The following is a 26799-nucleotide window of genomic DNA, read 5'->3' on the forward strand; positions in this document are numbered from 1 at the left end:
CGCTGTCCTTAGAAACACACACAGGGAGGCAGGTGTGCATCCCTAAGCAGGGACTCAAATTAATTCCATAGACAAGTAAGCACCTACTGTGTGCTGCTCTGCATTCTTTGCAGATTCAGGGCAGAGGCAGCTGACCTGAGCAGTCTCATCTCACATAAAATGAAACCACAACCTCTCTGGTCCATTTTCTGCATCCAAAACCCATGGCAGAGGTTTGGGGGTGATGCGGCCAAATGTAAAAGCAAGCGCCTTCAACAGCCTTTCAGAAAACATGCAAGAATCATTTGGAACTCTTCAGTTTCCTCTGTCCCCCTGGAGACCATCCTCTCCACCTCTGGTTGCTCCCAACCATGGAAAGAAAAAGACAAAAAATATCAGCATCTAGGCCACACTTCACAGAATCAGACCTCCATGCCCACTTCCCCAAGGTGCATGCAGGAGTGACGAGGTCCCCTCTGAGTCCTCAAGGAGCCTCAGTTCCCTCTGATATTACTAGCACCTACTGCTTAGGATTGATGTGACAGCCACGACATCATTCAGGTAACGTACTCAGCACAGGGCTGGCACACAGTAGGCTCTCAATAAATGGCAGCTATTATGGCCGGGATCGTGATGGAGGGAGTAGAAGGCAAATGCAAGGACCCAAGAGCCACCATTGTTTCTGGACTCTGCCAGCCCCATATGGCCCACAGAGACAGCTATATTGGTGAACCATCCACTGTAGGAAGCCTGGAGACAGGGCATGAGTGATGCCATTCGGCTGCAAAGGCTGCTGGTGTGGATGGTGTGCTCTGGTTCATTAAGGCACAATAGATATTACTTTGTCAATCATCCCGAGGGAGGGTGTCTGGCAGAAGCTTAAGACTTCATTGGTGCTGCCACTGGAGCTTCGTCTTTTGTACAGACTATTTTTAGCATAAATAATGTACACTCTGTTATATTGTCAAAACTGACAGATGAGCACTCTCATGGCACCCACAGACCACGCATTCAATTGGGAAAATGTTAAAAAATGTTAGATGAGCTTCTCCCAACCATGGCACAAAAGAGCTGCTACATATCATGCACTATGGCCACTGATCTTCATGAGAGCGGCCTCTGCCCTCTGCCCTGTCTTAGGTTTCCTGACCTCTGAACTCTGCAGCCAGGATTCAGACTTGATTCCTCGGTGGGCACCTCTTAGCTGAAGACTCAGCCAGGAGTAACTGAATCCAGAGGTCCATCGTGGCGAGCAGTCTCCTACATATGAACAAGATCCATTCTGAGAGCATGTTTTTAAGTCCAATTTGTTCGTTAAGTCTAACAAAGTTAACCTAGGTATCCAATTAACACAATCAGCTATAAACCCCATGAACAGTATGAAAAGGCAAAAAGAACACTGAAAGATAAACTCCCCAGGTCGGTAGGTGCCCAATATGCTACTGGAGATCAGTGGAGAAATAACGCCAGAAAGAATGAAGAGAAGGAGCCAAAGAAAAAACAATACCCAGCTGTGGATGTGACTGGTAATGGAAGTCAAGTCCAATGCTGTAAAGAGCAACATTGCATTGGAACCTGGAATGTTATGTCAATGAATCAAGGCAAATTGGAAGTGGTCAAAAAGGAGATGGCAAGAGTGAACATCAACATTTTAGGAGTCAGGAAACTAAAATGGACTGCTGCTGCTGCTACTATTGCTAAGTTACTTCAGTCATGTCCAACTCTGTGTGACCCCATAGACGGCAGCCCACCAGGCTCCCTCATCCTTGGGATTCTCCAGGCAAGAACACCGGAGTGGATTGCCATTTCCTTCTCCAATGCATGAAAGTGAAAAGTGAAAGTGAAGTCACTCAGTCGTGTCTGACTCTTAGCGACCCCATGAACTGCAGCCCACCAGGCTCCTCCGTCCATGGGAGTTTCCAGGCAAGAGTACTGGAGTGGGTCGCCAGTGCCTTCTCCACCAGCTCTCTCTAGCATGACCCTAACCAGATCCATGACTGGGCATCCTCAGTCAAGGCTCCTCAGTGTTTTTCTTGGCCATGGATTATAGGAATAATATTTTTCAACAAGAGGGCAGATTAAGAAAGGTATTATCAGATCACATAGTGAGAATAAAGACAAGAGGAAAAACAGAGGAGAAATAGTGAAGGGCAGCGCCAGCTGCCTGTTGCAGATGGCTTTGGACCTGGGCCCATTTATTTGTTCATCTGCGTCCCTCTGCCTCCCCAAAGGGACCAGGCACAGTGAGAGGTACTGGCTGGGGGAGGAGGAGAGCTGTGTTGAGGATGCACAGAATAAGCAGGCCCAGACCTGGCTGACACTCTAAGGCAGACTCTCGTGTTACTGCAACCTCTGGTCAGCCCGGTCTCACACTTGAAGCTCTCCAGCAAGTCTACTCTCAGGTCTGGCATCCCTGGAACATTCTTCTCTCTCTGAGATGGGGAAATTGCTAAATAAGAGTGCAGTCAGGCATGCTGGCAAGTGGACCATCAAGGACTGGATTAGAAGGAAGAGAAGAAGCACCAGGCCACACCTGTACAAGAACAAAATAGGGAAGCGATGGGAGGCAGGAGGTGGGCGAAGGTCCAGAAACCTTGACAGAAACTGCTCCTTGTAGATCAGAGGACATCAGAACTTGCTGGAACCCAGAGATCCATCCCCAGGGAAAGGAGTGGAGGGGGATAAAACCCGCAGTCATCTCACGAGTCCCCAAGATGCAGAAAACCCTAACAGGAGGAGGTGAGGGGCCAGGAGACAAAGCAGCAGAGAGAACAGAGGCAGAGAGACAGAGAGAGTTCAACAAGCAAAAGCTGCCACGCAGGTCGTTTTCAGGATGATACTGGCCTTCTCCGAGGGGACGCAGCTTTGCCCCAGCCCTGGACAGTCGCCAGTCTCCTCCTGTGAGGTGTTCACCATCAAGAGCTATAGAGGGTCCCAGAGTTTATCCTCTTACAAATCCACAGGTTAGCCACAGTTTTACAGGTGTGGGTAGGAGGCTCTTGGGCCAGAAACAAAACTCTTCATCCCTCACAGTCGTTGAGCAGGCAGCATCAGTATCGCGTTTGCTTTGCTGCCTCTGGTCCACGCAAGGGGACAATGTGGGGGGCGGCGTCCAGGGACTGTGGTGCACACTGTGGGTTTGCTGCACGCCTGATGGAATCAAAGCTTAGGAATCCTGAACCTCTTAAAATGGGCACAAACTTACCTGAGGGAGATATTATCTTTACTGGAGGTAAAAATACCTGCCATCTGCTCCTTACCCCAGGGGGAGACACTGTCTGCTTCTTCCAGTGCTGCCTCCTGTATGAAAATCCCCTAAGACGGGATCTAGAACAAAGGCTGTCAGTGCCTCTGCTGACAAGACTTGCAGAAATGCAAGAAACTTCCCAGAGAATGGTCCCTCCACACTCACAAACTGCAAAGACAGAGTCCTACCCTCCCAGGATAGCTCACGTCTCGTCCCTAGAGAGAGCAGAGGCTGGAGCAGGCAGGGATGACTCAGGAAGGGGAAGTCCTTGAGCCTGGTCTTGAGGGATGGCCTGATCCCATTCTCTGGGGTGGCTTGTCCTAGAGAATGCCTCCTCCAGATTCCACTCTAAAACATGGATCGGCCAGGGTCCAGAGACACAAGGAACCATGGGTGAGCAAATAGAATTCCCCCTGTCCTCCCCCAGAGCAAGAGATGTTCTGCATGCTCAGTTGCTTCAGTTGTGTCTGACTCTTTTGCAATCCCGTGAACTGTAAGCCCACCCAACTCCTCTGTCCATGGGATTCTCCAGACAAGAATACTGGAGTGGGTTGTTATGCGCTCCTCCAGGGGATCTTCCTGACCCAGAGATCGAAACCATGTCTCCTGTGTCTCCTGCATTGGCAGGCAGATTCTTTACCACTAGTGCCACCTGGGAAGCCCAAGAGATGCTCTAGTTTTTTTTAACTTTTTAATTTTATATTGGTGTGTAGCTGATAAACAATGTTGTGATAGTTTCAGGTAGATAGCAAAGGGACTCAGCCATATGTATCCATTCTCCCCCAAACTCCCCTCCCATCCAGGCTGCCACATGACGTTGAGTCTGTTCCCTGTGTTACACAGTAGGTCCTTGCTGGTTATCCATTTTAAATATAGCAGTGTGTACATGTCCATCCCAAACTCCCTAACTATCCCTTCCCCCCATCCTCCCCCACCCCTTGGCAACCATAGGATTGCCTAGAATCTGAATCACATTTGAGGCCATTCTCTCGCCACTGAATGAACACCCCTGACAGCTGTCGATCTCCTTCCACTCTGTCTGTGGCATACAGCACTCCACCCCCAAGTAACAGCATCTCTGCTGCTGCTGCTGCTGCTGCGTCACTTCAGTCGTGTCCGACTCTGTGTGACCCCATAGACAGAAGCCCACCAGGGTCCCCCGTCCCCGGGATTCTCCAGGCAAGAACACTGGAGTGGGTTGCCATTTCCTTCTCCAATGTGTGAAAGTGAAAAGAGAAAGTGAAGTCGCTCAGTCGTGTCCGACCCCTAGCGACCCCACGGACTGCAGCCAACGAGGCTCCTCCATCCATGGGATTTTCTAGGCAAGAGTACTGGAGTGGCTCGCCATTGCCTTCTCCCAACAGCATCTCTAGAGTTCTCCAAATACAGCCCAGAGGCTCCTGCTCTCCAGGTTCACCCACAGAAGCAGAAAGAGGGGGAAGGGGGCCTGCAAATGTGCCTTTCTCTTCACCACAGGCAAGTGGGTCACCTGGCTTATCTTCTGCCCTCACTGAGATTAATTCACAAACGTCGCATTCAGAAGGCAGGCCAGATGCCGTTTCAGTGCCTCTTTGGATCATTTTGCCTTTTCCTTACAGGCCCCATCCAGCGGCCGGGACCGTCACAGTCACTCTTCTGAATTATAAGTAAGTCACAGCTCATGGCACCACATGCCCTTTCTCCCCGAATTCGGAGCAGGGATGCACAGGCCATGGCACAGGATCCCCATCTGACCTGCCTGCTCCTTGGAGCTCTCTCGAGGTTTCCACAAGCCCCTAATCTTCTGTCCCTCGCCCCAGGATCTCTTAAACAAATGTTATATGATCAATTATTTCATTGGCCTATTTAATTGATTTATATGCACTTTTAAAAGCTTTACACTGCACAGGGAAACACATCTATCATAATCCTTGATTGAACTGGAAAAAGGAGAAGGGAGAGAGGGAATTAAAACTTATTGAACGCTTATTATGTGCCAGGTAATACACAAGCTACTTTGCATACATTACTGAGTTTAATCCTCACAACTGCCTTGTGAAGTGAGTATTTTTTTTTCCCTACTCAGTAGATGAGGAGACTGAGACCTGTAGAGGTGAAAGGACCTGCCCATAGTTACAGAGCATCAGCAGGAAGAAGCAGGATTCAACTGTAGTTCTGATTCCAAGCCAATATCTACTTCAGGATTTAAATATCAAATGTTTCCGTAAAAAGTTATGAATAAGAAATTTCCCCCATTATCATAGCATTGTTTCATTGAGGAAATAAGATCCAGTTGGCATTGCTTCCCTGAACTACATCTTTTACTACAACTGAAGGTGCCCAAGTGCACCATTTCACACCAGTGTGGGGAGGGGAGGCAGGAGGAAGGGATGACAGAGGGATAAGGTAGCGTGTTTACAAAGCCTGAGGGCTTTCTCTCTAAACATTAACACATTATAGAGAAGTCTTCAACTATTTCTATCAATGCCACTGTGAAAGGGTAGAGGGAACATTCGTTCACCCAATAAGGGTTTATAGACAGAAGTCACTGTGTGTAGGCACAGGGGAGCAGCAAAGACCCAGCCACTCACGGTCCTTCATCCGAGAAGCTAAGTGAAAGTGAAATCGCTCAGTCGTGTCAGACTCTTTGTGACCTGGCGGACTGTAGCCTACCAGGCTTCTCCATCCATGGGATTTTCCAGGCAAGAATACTGGAGTGGGTTACCATTTCCGTCTCCAGAGGATCTTCCCAACCCAGGGATCGAACCCAGGTCTCCTGCATTGGAGGCAGATGCTTTAATCTCTGAGCTACCAGGGAAGCCCTAAGTGGTGCTCAAAGCCTGAAACAGCCAGTTAGGCACTGCCCTGAGCTGGCGGAACAGACACAAGTGCTGGTGTCTGGGCAGGGTCCAGGGGAAGGGAGAGCCGACCTGAGGCCTGAGTGATAAGAGGAGAAGTCCTTTACCGTCCTTTCATGACACAGGTGAGCATCATCAGTCCAATCACGTGGAGCCCCAAGACCAAAGTAAGGCTTGGTTTACTAGTCTGGGTTCTCCAGAGAAGCAGGACCAATAGGATGAGATGATACACAGACAGACAGATAGACAGATAGATAGGATATAGAGAGAGAGGTTAAAAGGAATTATAAGGAATTGCTTAGTGACATTATAGAGGCTGACAAGGCCCAAGAACTACAAATTTACAAGCTGGAAATCCAGGGGAAAGCAACAGTAAATTCCATTTCAAGTTCAAAGGCCCAAGAAGCAGAAGAGCCAATGGTGTAAATTCCAGTCTGAGTCTGAGTCTAAAGGCAAGAGAAGGCCAATGTCCCGATTCAAAGGCAGTCAGGAAGAAAAGCATTCCTTCTTATTCACAGGGAGGTCAGCCTTTCTGTTCTATTCAGACCTTCAACTGATTGGATGAGGCCCATCCCATCAGGGAGTGCAATCTGCTTTACTCAGCCTATCAGCTCAAATGTTAATCTCATCCAAAACACCTTCACATACCCAGAACACATCCAGAATATGGTCTGACTGAATATCTAAGCACCCCATGGTCCATCGAGTAAAATTAAACATCACACTTGGGAAAGTATTTACCCCTTTACTAAGTAGAATCAAACTGCTGAGTTTTTTGACTTCTGCATCTATTTTGTAGTTTTTCTGTCTCTTATTACTAGACTGTCACTGCTGATACCCACTGCCCCAGCCCATAGAGGGACCTCTCCTCACTTCTAATTCACTCTGGGTTTGAAAACAAGAGTGCTGCTCTAGCTGGAATTTAAGAACTTGAATGAATACACAGACTTGGAGGTAAAACGCTTGAGATGTAGAGCAAATATTTTGTGACATCTCTTTTATCTTCTCAAAGGGAACTTTTTTCACATCTATTCTGATTCTTAAAGCTGTGATCTAGATAAGGCAAGGTACCAGATAATATGAAGACTTTCTGTATGAGGATTGAAATTATAATAGAGGGCAAGACATAGATAACAACGTTTTGACAACTTCAGGGGGCAATTTGGTATTCAGGAATCACAAAACACAACAAATGTGAAAACAGGCAGCTAAACAGAACTGATCCTCCCAGCTTTTTTTGGCCTCTTTAAATTATCCTAGGAAGAATAATTTCTTCCAAAGCCAACAGAATGAATCTTCACTGTGACTTCTCAGGCAATAAGCTAGTCAGGTCCTAACCAAAGAGTTTCTGGAAACAATGGGTTTTTCCTCTTAAAAATAATCAGAATATTCAATACTTAACACACATACAAGAAGTAGCAACCATTCAGCTTGGCACCATTTTATCAAGTGTGAGTGTCAAATTTTTTATAGCTTCAAATTAACAACAAGGAACTGTAATTTTTGTGTTTGTTTGTTTAAAAGACCAGAGGAGATTTTTCTTTTTGCTTGTTTAAGCTTCATTTAATTCAAGCTCCAATCTGCCCCTCTTTGATTGCATTTCCAAATCCTAAATAAAAGTGATAACTCTTTCTGCCAATTGTAACAAACTGCTGGTGCCAGTTATTGCTTTTTGAAAAAAAAAAAAAAAGGCAAAAGCAAAAAAAAAGAAAAAAATCTCTTAATACTTAGCTGACAGCTTTATCCAAAAGGGGGGGAGAAAACCCTGGCCCTTCAAAGCCACCCGATATATTTGTAACAACCTCTTTACTGAGTTCATGTATCTTCTTTATTGTTCTTCATAAACAGGCTATTGGATCTCTCTAGCTTGCAATGTGAAAAATGAAAGAATTTCCTCCCATCCATGCCTCTCTCATCTCATAATTGTTTTGTTCTGAGAGGTAGGGGAGACCCGTATAAATGTCTCTGCTATTTTATTTGTCCTCTCCAAGCCCATTCATGCTTTTCTCCAGGGCTTTTGACTCCTGCTCTGTTTCTGCCTGAACCTCTATCTGCTTACTGTTCTCTGCATCAAACCCCACTAAAGTGTTTGAGATTTCATTTCAGAGGGTGATGTAAGAGAGATAAGAGTCAAAGGCATTTGAAAAGCCACTTTCCAGCGTGTCTGTGCTGGGTAGGTTGGAGGGGGAGGCACAGCTCACCTGACATCACAGAGAACATCCTGGCTCAGGTCTGCAGCATCCACTTCTCTTCTCTGTTCTTTCCGGAGGGCCCTGCGGCTGTGCCTTCTGCTCCTGCTGCTGCGGCTTCAGAGGCTTCTCCATCTCTCTGAGCTCCAGCCTCATCGCCGTCCCCATGAAACTGAGGTCCGCCCATGACAAGAACAGCCCTTGTCAGGAACAGGCAGGTCTGAAAGCCTGTGGAGTGGCTTGTTGGGGAAAAGGCAAAATTTTTCAATGTGGTGCATTGTCCTATAAATGTAGGAGATGCCCACTCCAGGAAGAGGTTGTGGAAAGGAGTCTGGAGTGGGTGGAAGCTGTTCACCAAACTTTGATTCCTTAATGATATGCATCAGAGTCAGCATCTCAGACTTGAGTGCTGGAGCATTCCTATGTAAAGGAGAAAAAAAACAAAACAAAACATGAATGCTCATTAGTCAGGCTTGGCTGTGATAACTGCTGTGTAACAAATAATCCTCAAATCTCAGTGGCTTACAACAGACATTTCTTTCTTTTCACTCTTGGGTCCATAGGTTACTAGACTTGGCTGGGCTTGGATTAGGTCTGCTCCATGTATGTCTCCATCATGGAACTGTGAATTACACAGGACATATGGATCTCATGATGCAGGCAGGAGCAGCAGAGGGAAAACCCAAACATTCAAGCCTGGGCACACCCTCCCTTCTGTACACTGGTTACATGGCCACACTGGAAGTGAGTGAGCAAATATACACATACACACCATCCTAAGGAGGAAGAGAAAGGGATTCGGAGTGATGATTTGTTCAACAACGATCCTCTCACCACAAATACACACAAACACACTCATGGTCAGAGAGAACTTCCTTCCAGGGAGGCAATACATCCTGCAGTTGCTTGCTCTTCCTACCTATCCCTGCCTATTAGGAGCAGCTCAACAAAGATATTTTTGGATGTGGGACTGAAAGTAACTTTAAATACCACTTAGTCCTACATCTTCACCAAGGGAAGTTTTTAGTAACAGCTCCATGATGGGAGGCCACGTCCTTCAAAGAAACCCATTCCAAGTACACAAAATGAGCCTTCTGCAGTACAGCAATGCCTCAGATGTTAGTGGCCAGCTCTGAGGGTATCACCTAAGCCTTTCCTTTTACGAGTGAAAAGCCCTGAGTGTCTTTCCCTCAAAGCCCGTGGTTTGGAGTCAGTCTCCTCCAGGCACATGCTCCTTGTTAATGCATTTCTTATATTGAGAACCCAGCCCAGAACTCCAGACCCACAACATTTGTGTTAGCAGAGTGGGGTGATCCTTTTCCCCTCCCCAGAGAGGAACTACTCAGGTTGAGCTTAAAATCATCTCAGGTCAAGACACTCTTACAAGTGTTGCTAAACCACTCCTTGGCCAACTACGTATGGAATGCTCATGACACGGCCTGCATTCTGCAAGGTGCTGGGGACACAGTGGTCAACAAAGTTGACATACATGGTCCTGGCTCTCACATAGGCTATTTGGACAGACAGAGAAGAAATAAGTAAAGAGACAAAAAAATTAGAAAATGGACTAGACAGTGGGAAGAAGGAAGAGAGGAAAGCTGTGTGAGATAGAGTGGCAGGGGAAGGCCCCTCCAAAAAGCAGAATCCTGAAGCCTGGGAAGAGGGCCAATAGAAAGAGGGCAAAGAGGACCCCTGGAAGCTGCCTGGGCAGGAGGCAGCCCTTGGGGACGAAGGATGGAGATGTGAAGGCAGCTGAAGGCAGGCTATGTGGCAGGGCCTGGTGAACAGGGGAGAGACACAAAGAACAGGCGGAGGGTCAGCGGGTCTGTTTGGCTGTGAAGGCAGCAGAGTTAATTCTGAGAGATTGATCCTTTAAGCAGCAAAGGGCATGATGCGATGTGGATCTTGAATGAGGTCCCTGGCATTCCGAGTGTGTGCATCCAAGTGTGTATATCTGTGCATGTGGATCCGTGCAGTCCTTGGTGGAAAGAAGGCCCAGCTGGAGAACTTGATGCCATCCCAACTGAGTTTCTCTTTGTAAATATGTGTCCCGTGATCCAGCCTGTTGGCCAATAGCCAGCTTTTTCTCGCAGTTCTGTGCCTCCAACATGGGTCAGACCAGGAGGAAATGTGACTCAGGTGAGCAGCTGAGACCCTCAGACACATCACCTGAGATAGAAAAAGTACAAAACTCTGACAGAAGGACTTTAAAGCAGAACCTTCAGCAACCATGATTTTCAGGAACAAATGGTTCACTTCCTCCCAAACTGCCAGCCCAATGTTGAGGAACATATCCTGGGTGATGAGTAACAGGGGTACAAACCACACCCTCAGGAGACAGAAATGCAAAGCACTATCCTAACCAGATGAGCCGGAGCCCACCTGAGGTTACCAGACACACCTGGAGTCTTGTCCAACAGGGAGCTGGAGGGCTCTGTGCTGTGTTTCTGCCAGACTTGCCAACATGTGCATGTGACCCCACTTGGTGGACTGGTGCTCTGCCCGCTAGGGTAGCCCTGCTTCCACCTTCTCCACCAGCCATTACCATGGGCCACCACACAGGTCTGGACCACAGGGACAGGACAGGAGGAGACCAGAGGACCAGTGAGGAAGTAGGGGGCCCTTTGAGCAGAGCCCAGGGTGCAAGGACACTTGAGAATCTGATCTATGGGGATAAAGGAGTAGCTGTCAGCTCAGATGAGACAGGCAGAGGAAGTGCTATGGATAATCAGAGGTTGAAAGTAACAAAGGACTCTACTGAGCCCACATGCAGGAGGGTTCTTATATACACAGGAGATACCTGCCGATCTGCTAGGAGGCCAGGAAGACCTGGCAAGGCTCACCTGACCAAAAATATATAGATACATAGATAGATATAGATATCAGTAGATATAGATTATACAGATAGATAGAGATACTGATACAGGTGTATTTTCCCCAGCAAGCACCTATTTTTTCGGTGAGTGACATTCCCCAAGGAGAAAGGTACTCTGGAAAAGGGGGTAATGACTGAGACCCACACCTGGAGGTGGGCACAGCTTTTGTGGAGAACAGAGGTAAGTTCAGTTCAGTTCACTCAGTCATGTCTGACTCTTTGCAACCCCATGAATCGCAGCACGCCAGGCCTCCCTGTCCATCACCAACTCCCAGAGCTTGCTCAAACTCATGTCCATCGAGTTGATGGTGCCATCCAACCATCTCATCCTCTGTCATCCCCTTCTCCTTCTGCCTTCAATCTTTCCCAGCGTCAGTGTCTTTTTCCAATGAGTCAGTTCTTCGCATCAGGTGGTCAAAGTATTGGAGTTTCAGCTTCAGCATCAGTCCTTCCAATGAATATCCAGGGTTGATTTCCATTAGGATTGACTGGTTTGATCTCCTTGCAGTCCAAGGGATTCTCACGAGTCTTCTCCAGCATCACAGAGGTAAAGAGAGGACCAAAGGATGCTCTATCTTATCCCTTGCTTTTCTCTGACTCCTCCCCCACCCAGCCTCAGGAAGATTCTGCCTTCATCCTGTCATGTCTTTCTTCCTTAATTCAGCCTCCTGATCTTGCCTGAGTAATACAAAGACTTCAAGGGTCAAACCCAAGTGATCAAGAAGGAGGTATTTCAAACTTCTTATCCTCATTACACTTTTCAGAGAGAAAACAGGTTTTAAATCAATATGTATGGTACAATCCTATCTTTAAAAATATATTCAGCTCGGTTCATTTCAGTCACTCAGACGTGTACGACTCTTTGCAACCCCATGAACCACAGCACGCCAGGCCTCCCTGTCCATCACCAACTCCCGGAGTACACCCAAATCCATGTCCACTGAGCCATCTAACCATCTCATCTTCTTCTCCTCCCACCCTCAATCTTTCCCAGCATCAGGGTCTTTTCAAATGAGTCAGCTCTTCGCATCAGGTGGCCAAAGTATTGGAGTTTCAGCTTCAACATCACTCCTTCCAATGAACACCTAGGACTGATCTCTTTTAGGATGGACTGGTTGGATCTCCTTGCAGTCCAAGGGACTCTCAAGAGTCTTCTCCAACACCACAGTTCAAAAGCATCAATTTTTCTGTGCTCAGCTTTCTTTATAGTCCAACTTTCACATCAATACATAAATACTGGAAAAACCATAGCCTTGACTAGATGGATCTTTGTTGACAAAATAATGTCTCTGTTCTTTAATATGCTATCTAGGTTGGTCATAACTTTCCTTCCAAGGAGTAAGCATCTTTTAATTTCATGGCTGCAGTCAGCATCTGCAGTGATTTTGGAACCCAGAAAAATAAAGTCAGCCACTGTTTCCCCATCTATTTGCCATGAAGTGATGGGACTAGATGCCATGATCTTAGCTTTCTGAATGTTGAGTTTTAAGTCAACTTTTCCACTCTCCTCTTTCACTTTCATCAAGAGGCTCTTTAGTTCCTCTTCACTTTCTGCCATAAGGGTGGTGTCATCTGCATATCTGAGGTTATTGAGATTTCTCCTGGCAATCTCGATTCCAGCTTGTGCTTCTTCCAGCCCAGCATTTCTCATGATGTACTCTGCATTTAAGTTAAATAAGCAGGGTGACAATATGCAGCCTTGACGTACTCCTTTTCCTATTTGGAACCAGTCTGTTGTTCCATGTCCAGTTCTAACTGTTGCTTCCTGACCTGCATACAGGTTTCAAGAGGCAGGTCAGGTGGTCTGGTATTCCCGTCTCCTTCAAAATTTTCCACAGTTTATTGTGATCCGCACAGTCAAAGGCTTTGGCATAGTCAATAAAGCAGAAATAGATGTTTTTTCTGGAACTCTCTTGCTTTTTTGATGATCCAGCAGATGTTGGCAATTTGATCTCTGGTTCCTCTGCCTTTTCTGTATTATTTATTACTAAAATGGGCAGAGCATTTCTATGTGCTTTAGAGAGGGGGAGAAAAGTCTGATAGAAAACAGAGGATTTTTAGGGCAGTGAAACCCTGTATGGCACTATAAGAGTGGGCGTGTGTCATTACGTTGTTGTTGAGTCACTAAGCCATGTCTGATGCTTTATGACCCCATGGACTGTAGCCTGCCAGGCTCCTCTGTCCATGGGATTTCCCAGTCAAGAATACTAGAGTGTCTCCTCCAGAGGATTTTCCCCACCCAGGGATTGAACCCGAGTCTCCTGCACGGCAGGTGGATTCTTTACCACTGAGTCACCAGGAAAGCCCCGCATGTCATTATGCATGTTTCCAAATCCATAGAGTGTACACCAGAAGTGAACCCTAATGTAAACCACAGGCTTTGAGTGATAATGATGTATCAGAATAGGTTCATCAACAGTAACACCTGTCCCCTCGGGGAGGTTGATCATGGGGGAGGCTGTGCATGCAGGGGGAGGGGGCATGGAATATGTGGGAGCTCTCTATAACTTCCTTTCCATTTAAGAGTGACCCGAAAATCACATTAGTTTTTTTCTTTAAAAATATAATCTTTGATATGGAATCTAGAAAAATGTTACTGATGGACCTATTTGCAGGGCAGGAATAGAGAATGGAAATGTGGACTCAGGGGGGTAGGGAGAGGAGAGTAGGATGAATGGAGAAAAGAGCATTGACATACACACACTACCATGTGTAGCTAGTGGGGAGATGCTGTACAGTTCAGGGGGCCCAGCTCAGTGCTGTGATGACCCAGATAGGTAGGATGGAGGGCAGGCATCCAGAGGCACACTCACGAGGAAGGGGATATGTGTGTGCATGTGTGAAAGTCGCTCAGTCCAACTCTTTGTGACCCCATGGACTATAAAATCCATGGAATTCTCTAGGCCAGAATACTGGAGTGGGTGGCTGTTCCCTTCTCCAGGGGTTCTTCCCAACCCAGGGATCGAACCCAGGTCTCCCACATTACAGGCAGATTCTTTACTAGCTAAGCCACCAGGGAAGCCCCAGATATACGTATACATACAGCTGATTCACTTTGCTGTACAACACAAACTAACACCACATTGTAAAGCAATTATACTCCAATAAAAAAATAAAAATTACCTTATGTATTTAATATATATATACATGATTTTTATATTTGTAGAAATTTAGCAGATATTTATCAGACAGATCACAGTCTTCTGAGTTCATTTGCTCCCTTGGATATTTACAGGGACCTCCTATGAGAGTCACTTTACCAAAACTGAGCGTTAGAATTTAATTAATTTAATATAAGTGATTTTCTTTCTTCATTCTCTCTTTTTTGCTTATCTCCATTTTCTCATTTTTTAAGTCGTGATAATGAAAGTGACACACTCCATTGTGTCCGATTCTTTGCAACCCCATGGACTATAGCCTGCCAGGTTCCTCTGTCCATGGAATTCTCCAGGCAAGAATACTGGAGCAGGTTGCCATTTCCTCCTTCAGGGGATCTTCCCAACCCAGGGATCGAACCCGGGTCTCCTAGCATTGCAGGCAGGTGCTTTACCATCTGAGCCACCAGGGAAGCCCCACAGTGATAACGAACCAAAGCAAAAGAACTTCAGAGTGGCTCTCCTCCACCCTCTGCTCCTGCTTCCTTCTCCAGCTGTCATAGCCTAGGCTAGGCACCTGGTGGAGAGGCCTCAGACTTCTGCTATAGTGTTTGAACGGGAACACTGTCCCGTTGTCCCTGCTCTGCCCTAGAATCCCCTTGGAGCTCAGGGGAAGCCCCACTCAGCCTCCCCAGCCCCTCCAGGAACACCAAGGCCTAGGATTTGGGTGGCTGTGCCATCTCACCACGATACTATGGCTCTCGGTTCATGCAGCACTGGAGAGGCAACAGAGGAGATAAATGGAATTTCTGCTCAGTGAGCTGATGATAATAATAAATAAGGCCTTGTCTCCAAAGGCTTGAAATCTGTTGGCTCAATTCAATGCACAAAATTATTCATTTAAAAAATCCTCCCCACAGACTTGAAGTAGGTGGGGGATTAGTAATCATTAACCCCATTTTGCAGATGGAGAAATCAGGACCCAGCAGGAGCCGGAGCTCATAACCACAGGCAGAGCAAGTGTCCTGCCTCCCCGGCCAGCACCCTATGTGGAGAGGGGGCAATCGTAGCCTCAATCTGGCACTGGAACCCAGGCCCAGAGAGTGATCCTTGCATCCCCGAGAGTCCAGGCTGCATTCTCCACCTCGTCCTCTAAAGGCATCCCTCCTCGGACCCAGAGCTCCCAGAGCACCCAAAAACCATCTCTTCCTATCTCTCTGTCCTCCCAAGACTGAACAGACCAAGGGCAGCGTCAACACACCCCTTCTGCCTCCCTGACACTGACTGTGCTCAGGACCGGGCCCCCAAAGGTTCCCAGTGCTTGGTGATGCATGCTGTACGGATCGGCTGAACCATGGCAGAATATCTTCTCTGGTCCCAGCTCTTATATTTGACAGGAAAACACTGCCCAGGGAGGCCGAGGCCTTCATGTGGCTCTGAGCAGGAAGAGGACATCCTTCTCCAGCTCTGCCTTTGCCTGTCAGAGCTTCCAGCCTCAGGTAACCATGGTAATCACCAGTATTAACCATGGCAGAGACAGGAGCCTCAGCAAGCCGGCTCTGACCTGCTCCCACCGCAGACGGTGCGCAGGCTTCCAGCAGCACATCAGGTCCCCGATCGCCCCTCGGCTGCCAGTGTCTAGGGACTGCAAAGGACGGTCTGTCTACTAAACCCAGGAGTCAGTGCTGGAGGGAGAGAACAGGCCTGAAACCTCTCCTACCGCCAGCAGAGCCTGAGTCAGCCAAAGGTCGAGAATGTGGCCTAAGGATGCAGCCATGATGGTGGTGGCCAAGGACCAGGGCTTTGTGCCCTGCACTTCCTGTCCTGTCCCAGCCCTGCGTCCAGAGATGGCAGCACCAGCCGTCACCACGGGAGGCCAGTCTGACCTGAACTCGTGGGAGAGCTTCGTGGCCGGAAATTAGGAGCATACACAAGTAAACTTTTGTTGCCCTTGACCTGAGGGCCATGCCAAAAAGGTCACGGCAGAGCCATTCTTGCGAAACATGGGTACTGCCTCTCTAACCCACCCCCACGTTGCTCATCAACTCCAGGGGCGCCGCGTTTGTGACATCGGGAGACCCTGTCCCAAGGTCTCTGACACCAGCTACTACTCATCCTACCAGCCCGGCCTCAGTTTTTTTCCTGCTCCTCATCCCTCCCTCCTATGAAGCACTAAACTCCCCCCCTACCCCCCGTCCCCAGGTGGCAGAGAGTTGAGAATCTGCGCAGAACACGGGGCCTGTCCCTTGCAGCTCCAAGGGCCAGGGCAAGCTTCCCGCAGGGGACACAGGAGGCCTTTGCCGGGTCCTCGGACACAAGGAGCAAAGGACAGCTGCTGGGAGCTGCCAGAATCCCCTCTGCAGCCCCTGACGCCCGCTCCACCACCACCACCAGGGTTTGCAACAGGCCTGAGGCCGCATCCCGTACTCAAGGGCTCTGCAAATTCGCGACAAACAACACTGAGGATGCTTGAGTCCAGCTGCTTCTGAGAAATCGTTACATGGGAAAGGTCCAAGGAGCGCGTTTCCCAAGAAACCCCAAGCCCCGGCGGCCGCCAGGTCCGGCTGCAGCTGGGAGCCCCGCGCGGTGGCGGAGAATGATGCGGCGCTCCCTCTAGCGGCGAGCATCCCGTACTGCGCCCGGGGCTAGCCGGCGAGCATTCCCGCCGGCAGACGCTCCCGCCTGGACCGCGAGCCTCGCCCGAGGGGGAAGTGGTGACCTGCTCCCTTCTGGGGAGCAGGGCCACCGCACCCGGGCGAGGGAAAAACCCGTGCCTCAGCGGAGGAGCCCCTCCGGCCTCAAGCCGCTCCCAGCCAGAAGTTCGCAGCAGATCGCCTGCCCCGGGGCAAGGAGGACGCCGCCAAGCTGCCTTGGCGGGGCCAGGAAGGCTGTGTGGCCCGCCCCAAACTGAGCCCTCTGCAAGGTCTCCGGGCAGCTCTGCCAAGACGAGCAGCCTCATCGTTCTGGCACTGACCGCGCAGGAAGCCACTCAGGACCACCACCCCACAACCCTGCCCCTATCCACAGCAGCGCACTCCCAGCCCCTACCACAGTTGGGTCACGTGTCCCACCCACCCCTTGGGCGCACACTCTCCTATTCATCTCTGTTTCCTGAGTACCAGACACAGTGACTGCTGAACTGGCATAGCAGTGAAGACTAGACCAGCCTTTGCTTAGACCAAAGGCGCTCCTCCTCACGAAGACATTCTCTCTGGCCAGAATCCCCAGGACACTCTATCGGGGCCCAGGAAGTTAGGTTCAGTCTTGACTGATTTCCGGATCTTCTTTCCACCCTGCTCTGGCCCCAAACAAAGGTCTCTGAGGACGAAGGGTCTGTCTACCTTATCTCTGGGCTGGGGGTCTCTAGAAGAACGCTGAGAAAAGAGTTCAAGTGAAGACGGGAAGCAGGAAGGGATGAAGACAGAAGGAGAGGGAGACGGAGGACTTTTCATTCACATCCAGCCAAAGCTAGCCTTTTATTCACACCCACTCTGAACGGCCTGTTCAGTCCTGCCACCATCCGGGAGCCAGGGGTACTCTTACTCTCGTTTAACTAATCCATGCTAATAGCTTTATTGAAATGTAATTCATATTCCATACAATTCGCCCATTTAAAGTGCAATTCAGTGAGTTTTTCCCATATTCATAGACTTGTACATCCATCACCACCACCATTTTCCTGACCCCACGTAGAAACTCTACCGCCGTTCACACTCATTCCCTCCCAATCCCCCAGCCCTCGGCAACAATCAAGCTACTCTTTTCATCTCCATGGATTTGCCCATGCTGGACATTTCATGTAAAAGCAATCATACAATCTGTGGTCTTTAGTGACTGGCTTCTTTCCCTTAGCATCGTGTTCTCAAGGTTCATTGATGTTGTAGTATGTGTCAGTACTTAATTTCTTTTTATAATAATATTCCATGGCATGGATATATACATTTTATCTATTTATCAGTTGATGGACATTTGGGCTCTTTCCACTTTGGGCTGTGATGAATAATTTTATTTTTATAGTAAAAAAAAAAAACAGAACAAAACTGCTTGATGTTTTCCCTCCCTCCAAAGAAAACAGGAAGTAGTTTATTCTGAAAAATACAATCAAATCCCAGATGATTCACATATGACTGTTTAATTTTGAGCTTCTTCCATGTTTCAGGCAGGGTGCTAGGTACTTTCACAAAACATTATCTGTTTTTAACGGAACATTTTGAGCTAATTTTTGCATGACAATCATCCCAATTTACCTGTAAGGTTCTTAACAGCCAAGGCAAAGAGGAATATACATTATATTGCTGTCCTACTGCATCACTGTTGGGTTGGAACCAGCTCTCAGATTCACTCTACTCCTAGAATTAGAAGAGCAAAGTAGCTCTTTAGTTTTCCATCAAGCATAGAGCCTTATTCCTACACCTCATGCTGGTTATCCATGTGCTCAGTTAACCACGGATATCACCCACGCCTCTATTCAGTTTGCCCAGATCACTTTCATACCCGTGATCTCTTTCAACCCAGTGGGGCAGTGCCTGAGTGGTGTTACTACTAGCCCTGTTCTGCATGTCTTCAGTGTTTCTTCAGCAAACGTTTGAGTACTATGGGTCCAGGTGAACAAGATAAATACAGCACTGTCACCCAGAACTCGGCCCAGAGACGAAACCAGACACTAAACAAGGAGACAACTAAGTAATCCCCAAAGCTAAAGTGCTGGGAGTAAAACTAAGAGGGGGCAGTGATAGAGGACATCCAAGTGGGCAAAGAATAAACTCACCGGAATAGTCAGGAGCATCCTCCCTAAGATGGGGTTTTCAGCTGCAATTCTAAGAAAGAGCCAAGCCGAGTGGTCAGAGGGAGTCTGTTCCCTGCAGAGGGAATGGCCTGAGCAAGGCCTTTGGGGAGGAAGAGCCTGGTATGGTCCAGGAAGGGGTGGCGGAGGGGAAGAGGAGCCACTCTGGCTGGAATGCAGAGATGGGGGAGGGGTACCAGGCAGGACTGCAGAGGTGCCAGGGCTGGATCAGGAAGGGCCTAACCAACCAAGATAAGGAGTTTGGGTTTTATTTTCAGTGCAATTAAATTCAGTGAAAAGTTTTAGAAAGGAGAGTGGTGGGATCCAATTTAAGTTTTAAAAAGACTGCTGTGTGGAGGATGAACTGCAGAGCAAGAGAAGAGGCAGGAAACTCTACTGGGAGGCTCTCAGGGGGTCTGGGAGGAGATGCCCATGAAGGACAAGGTGAAGAGAGTCACTTTGCAGAGAAGGCATAAAGAAGAGGGCTACACCACAGGTGGCTCCTAGATTTGGATTTGTGTAACCAGGGAAAGGACAGTGCCATCTACTGAGGTGGAAGCGGGGAGAAGAAACGGGTTTGGGGAAATGTCAAGAGCTCTGTTAGAGACACTGTTGGTTTAAGACGCCTGTGTAACCCCCACCTGGAAAGGTCAGACCAGCAACTGGATAGGAGCCTGGAGCTCTGAGAAGAGACTTCCTAAGATGCAAATCAGGGACTGTCAGCAGGGAGGTGGCATTTAAAGGCATGGGTACGGATGCAATCACCTGGGGAGATCTCTGAAGCTTTTGAAGTTTTTCTCTGTATCTGTGCCTCCCAAGTGTCAAAACAACAAGTCAATTCTGTCAGTTTGGAGAGGGAACAAACTCACAGATGATACGAGCCATTTGGTCCCATGTCAATAAAACTTTGAGCAACTTTTCTTATAGTCAACCACAGGTTTGATTCTGTGTGTGCAGATACACAAACCTGAGTGTATCCCGTGGATCAGGTGAGAGCAAAGGAAGCTGGGGCAGCAGGCCAGACTCAAGACAGCAAGTGGGCTCACCCCTAAAAGAGGGAAACATCCTCCTATGAGGCAGTCAGACTTCACATCGCTAGGTCACCGCTGCAGCAGAAATGTTGTTACAACACAGCCATCACTGACCGGCAACAAGACCGGAATGATGCTCTCAGGGTTAAAAACAAGAAACAGAAGCTCCTTGTGTCCACACTCAGGTACAAAGGGGAAGGAACAGGTCCAGCCAGTTTTGACCATCCATATACACCTCCATCACCATCTTCACCATCATCACTCGCTGATAGAAGAGACGTCTTTTGTCCAGTACGTGTCTGCAGGGAAAAAAATCCCCAAGTCTTATTTTTCTGCAAAAAAATCAGCCCCTACTAAAAATATTTGCTCTGGGCCCATTAAGAAAAGATGGTATATTTCTGTATTTCTGAGAAACAATCACATTGTTTCCATGATTTTTCAGGAAAAGCTGGGTGAAAACAAAAGGCTTCTCATGAATCCCTTCCCAGAGGCCAAGGCAACTCTAACTTTCTCTGTTTATGAATGAGATGACTCAGTCTCTTCTGTCCGCCACAGGCCCCACCATGGCGGCTGTGGGTGGCTGACAGTCTAAGTTAGGAAGGCAAGAATTAGCATGGGTTTTTTCATTTGTTCACTTTGTTCAGAAGCAGCTTTGTCCTGTCATTCCTGAATGATAAGGGTGACTCAGATATAAATGAACTAGTGTCAACAGGAAAAGAAAAATGTCACCAATCACCCGGTCATCAGTTCTTGATCATGACGAGGGGCCAAGACCCATGGTGGATGATGCCAAAGAGAGGAGAGGAAAAGCCAGCCCCAGGCCACCTGATGCAAAGAGCCGACTCGTTGGAAAAGACCCTGATGCTGGGAAAGACTGAAGGCAGGAGGAGAAGGGGACGACAGAGGACGAGATGGTTGGATGGCATCACTGACTCAGTGGACATGGGTTTGAGCAAGCTCTGGGAGATAGCGGAGGACAGGGAAGCCTGGCGTGCTGCAGTCCATGGGGTCGCAAAGAGTTGGACAGGACTTAGCGACCGAACAGTCTCAGGAAGACCAGAGACAGGGGCACAGGCAAAGTTCACAGGAAAGACAGTCCGCGTGCATCCAAGGCCAGATAACACAGAACTCAACCTTGCAGGAGCTCGGGGGAGACAGCGCTGCGCAGAGGTGGTGGGGACAAGCACAGAGGGGAGAAGACCTTGAGCTGGGAGGGTCCCAGAGGATTCAGAGAGCACAGCCGAGAACGGGCACAAGCGCAGCTCCAAGGCTGGCAGGGAGGATGTGCTTGGCGTTGGGGAGACCAGTGCAGATAAGGTGCAGAGAAGAGTGAGGACCCAGTAGGCAGGGCGATGGGTAAGCCCTGGAAGGGGCCAGCAGGAGCAAAGGCTCTGTCTTCAGGCAGAACCTCACCTGACCTGAGTCATGTGTGGACATCTGTCCACCCCATGATTCCACCTGAAACCCTGAACAAGATCCACCGAACTCTGTCCTGACTCCACGTTCATTGCAAACGTGTGGACCAATCAGCCTAAAATCATAACACCATTTATCAGAATGCATGCCTTGCCCTCCTATGCCAAGCTTCGAGCCATATAGGTATTTGGGGACAATGAGAGAGCAGCTTTACAAATCATCCAAAATAAAGCATAAGCCCCTCTTCTCCCCACGCCAATTCCCCAGGCTAGCTGATTCTCATAAAGCCATGGCATTTACTGCCCACTCCTCATCTTTATTTTAAAAGATCATAAGGGGCGCAAAAATTGCAGGGTACAGACTGCCTCTGGCTCTATCTGTTTAGTGAAAGGTTAGTCGCTGAATTAACAAAAATGTGTTATTTTATTTAAAAGCCTATCTGGAGGGTGAACTTTTCCTGGTTTGAGAGCATACAAAGAGAGACATGGAAATCAAGATAGTAAACCTTGCTGAAATTCGATTCAGAGTACTTGCCAGCCCAATTTTTGGCAAATCAGTCTGTTTTAAGTAGGCTGGGCCCATAAAGAAACCTGAGGATGGGAAAGTACCTGTGGATCAGTCATGCTGAGGCCTTGTGAAGAGAGGATAGGGCCTGGCCAGGTAGAGCTGGGCTGTAGGAACCTGACTCAAAGAAGGTGACTGAATTACAGTGTCCAAAGGGCTCAGGAATCCATGGCGACATTGGTATATGAAGCACCGAAATTTTTTGGAAGTGACTCCCAGTGTAATTTCATGGATCTGATTTTCTTTTACCAGGCTAGATAATCAAGTTTGTTGTCCAGTGAAGAGGGAAGAAGGCTTCAAAGAAAGTCACAGAACAGAGAGGCAGGGTATGACGTAAAGATGTCCCCAACTACCTGAAAACTCAAGTATTTAGAACCCCCCTTCATGGTTAATGCAGAAACCCATACTGAGAGAAGCACAGAGATGAGGCCACTGGCTCCCTCCAGTGGCTGAAATCTCTGGGGTCAGAAGGAAAATTGGTAGGGTCTCCAGACAGGACTAAAGAGCCTCTTGATGAAAATGAAAGAGGAGAGTGAAAAAGTTGGCTTAAAACTCAACATTCAGAAAACTAAGATCAGGGCACCAATCCCATCACTTCATGGCAAATAGGTGGGGAAACAATGGAAACAGTGACAGACTTTATTTTCTTGGGCTCCAAAATGACTGTAGCCATGAAATTAAAAGACGCTTGCTCCTTGGAAGAAAAGCTATGACCAACCTAGACAGCATATTAGAAAGCAGAGACATTACTTGGCTGACAAAGGCCCATCTAGTCAAAGCTATGGTTTTTCCAGTAGTCATGTATGGATATGAGAGTTGGACTGTAAAGAAAGTTGAGCACCAAAGAATTGATGCTTTGGAACTGTGGTGTTGAAGAAGACTCTTGAGAGTCCCTTGGACTGCAAAGAGAGCCAACCAGTCCATCCTAAAGGAAATCAGTCCTGAATATTCATTGGAAGGACTGATGCTGAAGCTGAAATTCCAATACTTTGGCCACCTGATACAAAGAACCAACTCATTGGAAAAGACCCTGATGCTGGGAAAGATTGAAGGTGGGAGAAGGCGACAACAGAGGATGAGATGGTTGGATGGCATTGCTGACGCAATGGACATGAGTTTGAGTAAGCTCTGGGAGTTGGTGATGGACAGGAAAGCCTGGCGTGCTGTAGTCTACGGGGTTACAAAGAGTCAGACACGACTGAGCGACTAAACTGAACTGAACCAGACAGGAGTGCAGGGGAACCCTACCATGCCGTAGCTTACTCCTGACTTCCCAAGGCGGTATCTCAGGAAATCAGAGTGTCTGCAGGAAAAAAAAAAAAAAAAAACATCACTTAGGCAAGTGGTACACCACAGTACAGGGTGGGAAGTTAGAAGTGATGAATGAAGAATGGTCTAACAGCCCAAGACGGCCCTTACTGCGCCTCTCCTGCTATCCTAGGAATGTTGCATCAGGACCCGAAAGGCTCCCCCGCACCAAGCCCCAGGACCCACCATCACACACTGCCTGTGCCCAGAACACAGACCACGAGCCCCCACCCCCAGCAGCAGAGTTTTCAGTGGTAGAAATGCTGAGGCCAGAGGCTGCCCCAGGACAAGCGGGCAAGCGGCTCAGCCGGATGACCGTGCGTGGACCAGGCTAGTCCATCAAAGAGGGAGACATGAGATGTCCTGAACCCAGACATCCTCTCAGGAAAGTGAGCAGGAGAAGGAAAGGGAAAAAAAGCCTTCTTTAGGGAAGTCACAGACCTGAAGGAGAATGTGATTTTAATTGATTTATTTACTGGAGTGGAGGGGCACTCTTTCAACCAGAAAAAAAAAAAACACACGCTACCTTCTTTGTCAAGGTTAAAGATGGTTTTTGGTGGTGTTGGTGGTAGTGGAGGTTCCTCAATGGATCAGTGGTAAAGAATCCACCTGCCAACACAGGAGACACGGGTTCAATCCCTGGGTTGGGAAGATCCCCTGGAAGAGGAAATGGTAACCCACTTGAGTATTCTTGCCTGGGAAATTCCATGGACAGAGGCGCCTGGCAGGCTACCGTCCATTGGGTCACAAAGAGTTGGACACAACTGAGCAACTGAGCATACAGCACAGTGGTCGTGGCGATATTTGTATTTTTTGTGACTGCTGTCTTCCCTGCCATCATCAAGAAAGCAAGATGAGACTAGTTATGCAAACATTTTTAAAGCTGAATTTTCCTGCACATTCTACCACTTGCCAGTTACATTCAGCCCCTCCACAGGTCACAGGAGGCATTAGGAATCTGGGGACTGTGGTGCTTGACAAAGTCCAACCAGGGGCAACAACTCTGTCCCCGTGAGGGTCCAGCTTTGTTGAAGGAGGAATCTACCCACAGCTACAGGCACAAGGTCAGAGCCCAGACCTCCTCGGAGTGGGTGGCAGGGGCCAGAAAGTGTGCCCAGTACACCAGTCAAGCATTCAACTCAAGGATAAATGAAGCCCCAGGGAGGACAACTTGAACAGACTCCAGTTTATGGTCTGGAGAGAAACAGCTGTTTCCTTGGGGAAACAGAAACTCAGACGGGGGTCACCCTAGACCGGACGTTCAGAGCAAGAATAACTTCAGCACCCACCCATCCACTGCAATAGCACCCACCCACCTGCCAGGCTGGACTCCGAGGGAAACAAAGGCTGCTAATTCCCCAAGGATGCCAGCTCTCCTGCTCCCACTCCCCAGTTTCCCACAGACACGCCGAGATGAGATAATGGATTCAAAAGCACGTCGTCAACTGCAAAGTGCTGTACAAAAGCTGGCATAATTATTATTAGCGGCGGGATTTTCTTCTTTTCGAGAGAGATGCCAGAATCTGTGCATTCATAAATCATAAATCACTTCCTGCCTGAGCCTTCTTCCAACTTCTCTCTCTTTGCCTTGTCAAACTTCCCACTCCTACCAAATGAGTCCTCAGGATGGAGAGATCATTCGTGATGGTGGACCAGGAGTTCACCGCTGTCTCAGCACCGCGGCCATGGGAAGGCTTTGTCAACACGCCTGCCTGTGCTGAATGGAACTGGAAGAGAAGCCAACCATGGGCCAATGTGGAAAAGACGGGTGAGCAGCACTGAAGGAGACTGCCTCTCATCCTTTACGTGAAAATCTCATCCCTGGAGGCTTCAGGTTTCCAGAGGGTAGGGCCCCTTCCTTTCTGCATCTCTCAAACCTGCCAGTGTCCATCCCAAGGCCGTGGAGTTGCTGAGTGAAGGAGCCCCCAGCCGAAGAGCTAGTGATCACTCGACTGATGACACACTCGTCACAATTCATAAATCAGTGCCTGAAACCCAAAGCCCAGATCTTGCAGGGGAGATGCCAGACTAAGGGGCAGAGGGCCTGAGTTCTGGTTCTTAGTGGCCTCATGTCTCGTGCACAGCTCTGAAAAAGTCCTTTCCCTTCTTTGGACTTAATTGTCTTCATCTGTTAAATTTAGGAACGTGGGTGAAAATTTTTCGGAGTGTGTAAACCCACATTCTATGACTCTATGACTCTGCTCTCCTGGGCAGCACAAACTAAACCAAACCAGACAAAATAATTATCAACAATTTAGTGAAAAGAGCAGCCCTATCCTTAATGAGATCCCAATGAGGTTAAGACTGGTTTTTATTAGATTTTGCAATTATTTAATGCTATTAGGATGTTGTTTGTAGAAGGCTTAAAAATTGAGAGCAAAATGTAAGTAAGTGATTCGTTTAAATCTGAATCTAAAGAGATGATTGAGCCACAAGGAGAACTAAGAGCAGGTCAAGCAGGGGGCCAAGAGAGAAGCAGGAAAAACGGGTCCAGAGCTGCAGGCGGAGACTTGCCACATGCAGCCTCAAGGATGAAAACAAAGTAACAAAGCCAGGCCCTTTGAACTCTGACTACAGCCAACACCTGTGTGCCTCTAACTGGTATGACATATGAATTTTTAAAAACTCACAATACAGTTACTTCTGGAACCATATTCAGCCTAGTTTAACTATGAATCTTTGATGATTTGATGTCCTCAAATTTAAATTATTGTGGCAGATGCAGATTTACATACACACATACATAGTTAGAGCTATGGTTTTTCCAGTAGTCATGTACAGGTGTGAGAGTTGGACCATAAAGAAGGCTGAGCACTGAAGAATTGATGCTTTTGAATTGTGGTATTGGAGAAGACTCTTAAGAGTCCCTCGGACAGCAAGGAGATCAAACCAGTCCATCCTAAAGGAAATCAACCCTGAATATTCATTGGAAGGACTGATGCTAAAGCTGAAGCTCCAATACTTTGGCCACCTGATGTGAAGAGCCGACTCATTGGAAAAGACCCTGATGCTGGGAAAGACTGAGGGCAGGAGGAGAAGGGGGCAACAGAGGATGAGATGGCTGGATGGCATCATCGACTCAACGGACGAGTTTTAGCAAACTCCAAGAGATAGTGAAGGACAGGGAAGCCTGGTGTGCTGCAGTCCATGTGGTCACAAAGGGTTGGACACAACTGAGCGACTGAACGACAACAACGCACACCTTTCCTCCCCCTCTGGAAACCACTGGAGGTTTCAGTCTTAATGATGAGGAGAAATAACAAAAGCACTGGAACTGACCCAGACTCTGCCATGAGAAGCCATAGCGTAACATCTGGAGCACAGTGGCTGCTCCACTCCACGATGGTGACAAAGACAATGAGGATGGCCATGATCACAACAATGAAGGGAAGAGCACGGAGAGGCCCAGCCCAGACTAGAAGTCAGTGAGCCCTTCTTGGAGGTAGTGACATCTCGGTCAAGCAGAGAGGAAAAA

General features: G+C 48.1%; 1 protein-coding gene across 3 annotated transcripts in view; it reads right to left on the reverse strand.

Moving 5' to 3' along the window:
• Positions 1–26799, reverse strand: part of LOC148776108 (uncharacterized) — a 394223-nt gene that overhangs the window by 343497 nt on the left and 23927 nt on the right. Inside the window, exons 1-3 of one of the 3 annotated variants that reach the window (XR_016038541.1) lie at positions 23851–23942; positions 20052–20335; positions 8265–8672 (exon numbers count right to left, since the gene is read on the reverse strand). Coding sequence is in view for 1 of the 3 variants with exons in the window: in XM_088841211.1 (XP_088697337.1) it covers positions 8405–8672 (268 nt within the window). In the remaining 2 variants the exon portion in view is untranslated. Of the gene's footprint in view, positions 1–7654; positions 8673–20051; positions 20336–23850; positions 23943–26799 lie in introns of those variants that run through there. The other 2 variants (XR_016038540.1, XM_088841211.1) reach the window with 2 other exon arrangements.

The sequence above is a fragment of the Moschus berezovskii genome, chromosome 11 (assembly GCF_049115385.1).
Source record: "Moschus berezovskii isolate FMDL1 chromosome 11, NW_MosBer_1.0, whole genome shotgun sequence".
NCBI lineage: Eukaryota > Metazoa > Chordata > Mammalia > Artiodactyla > Moschidae > Moschus > Moschus berezovskii.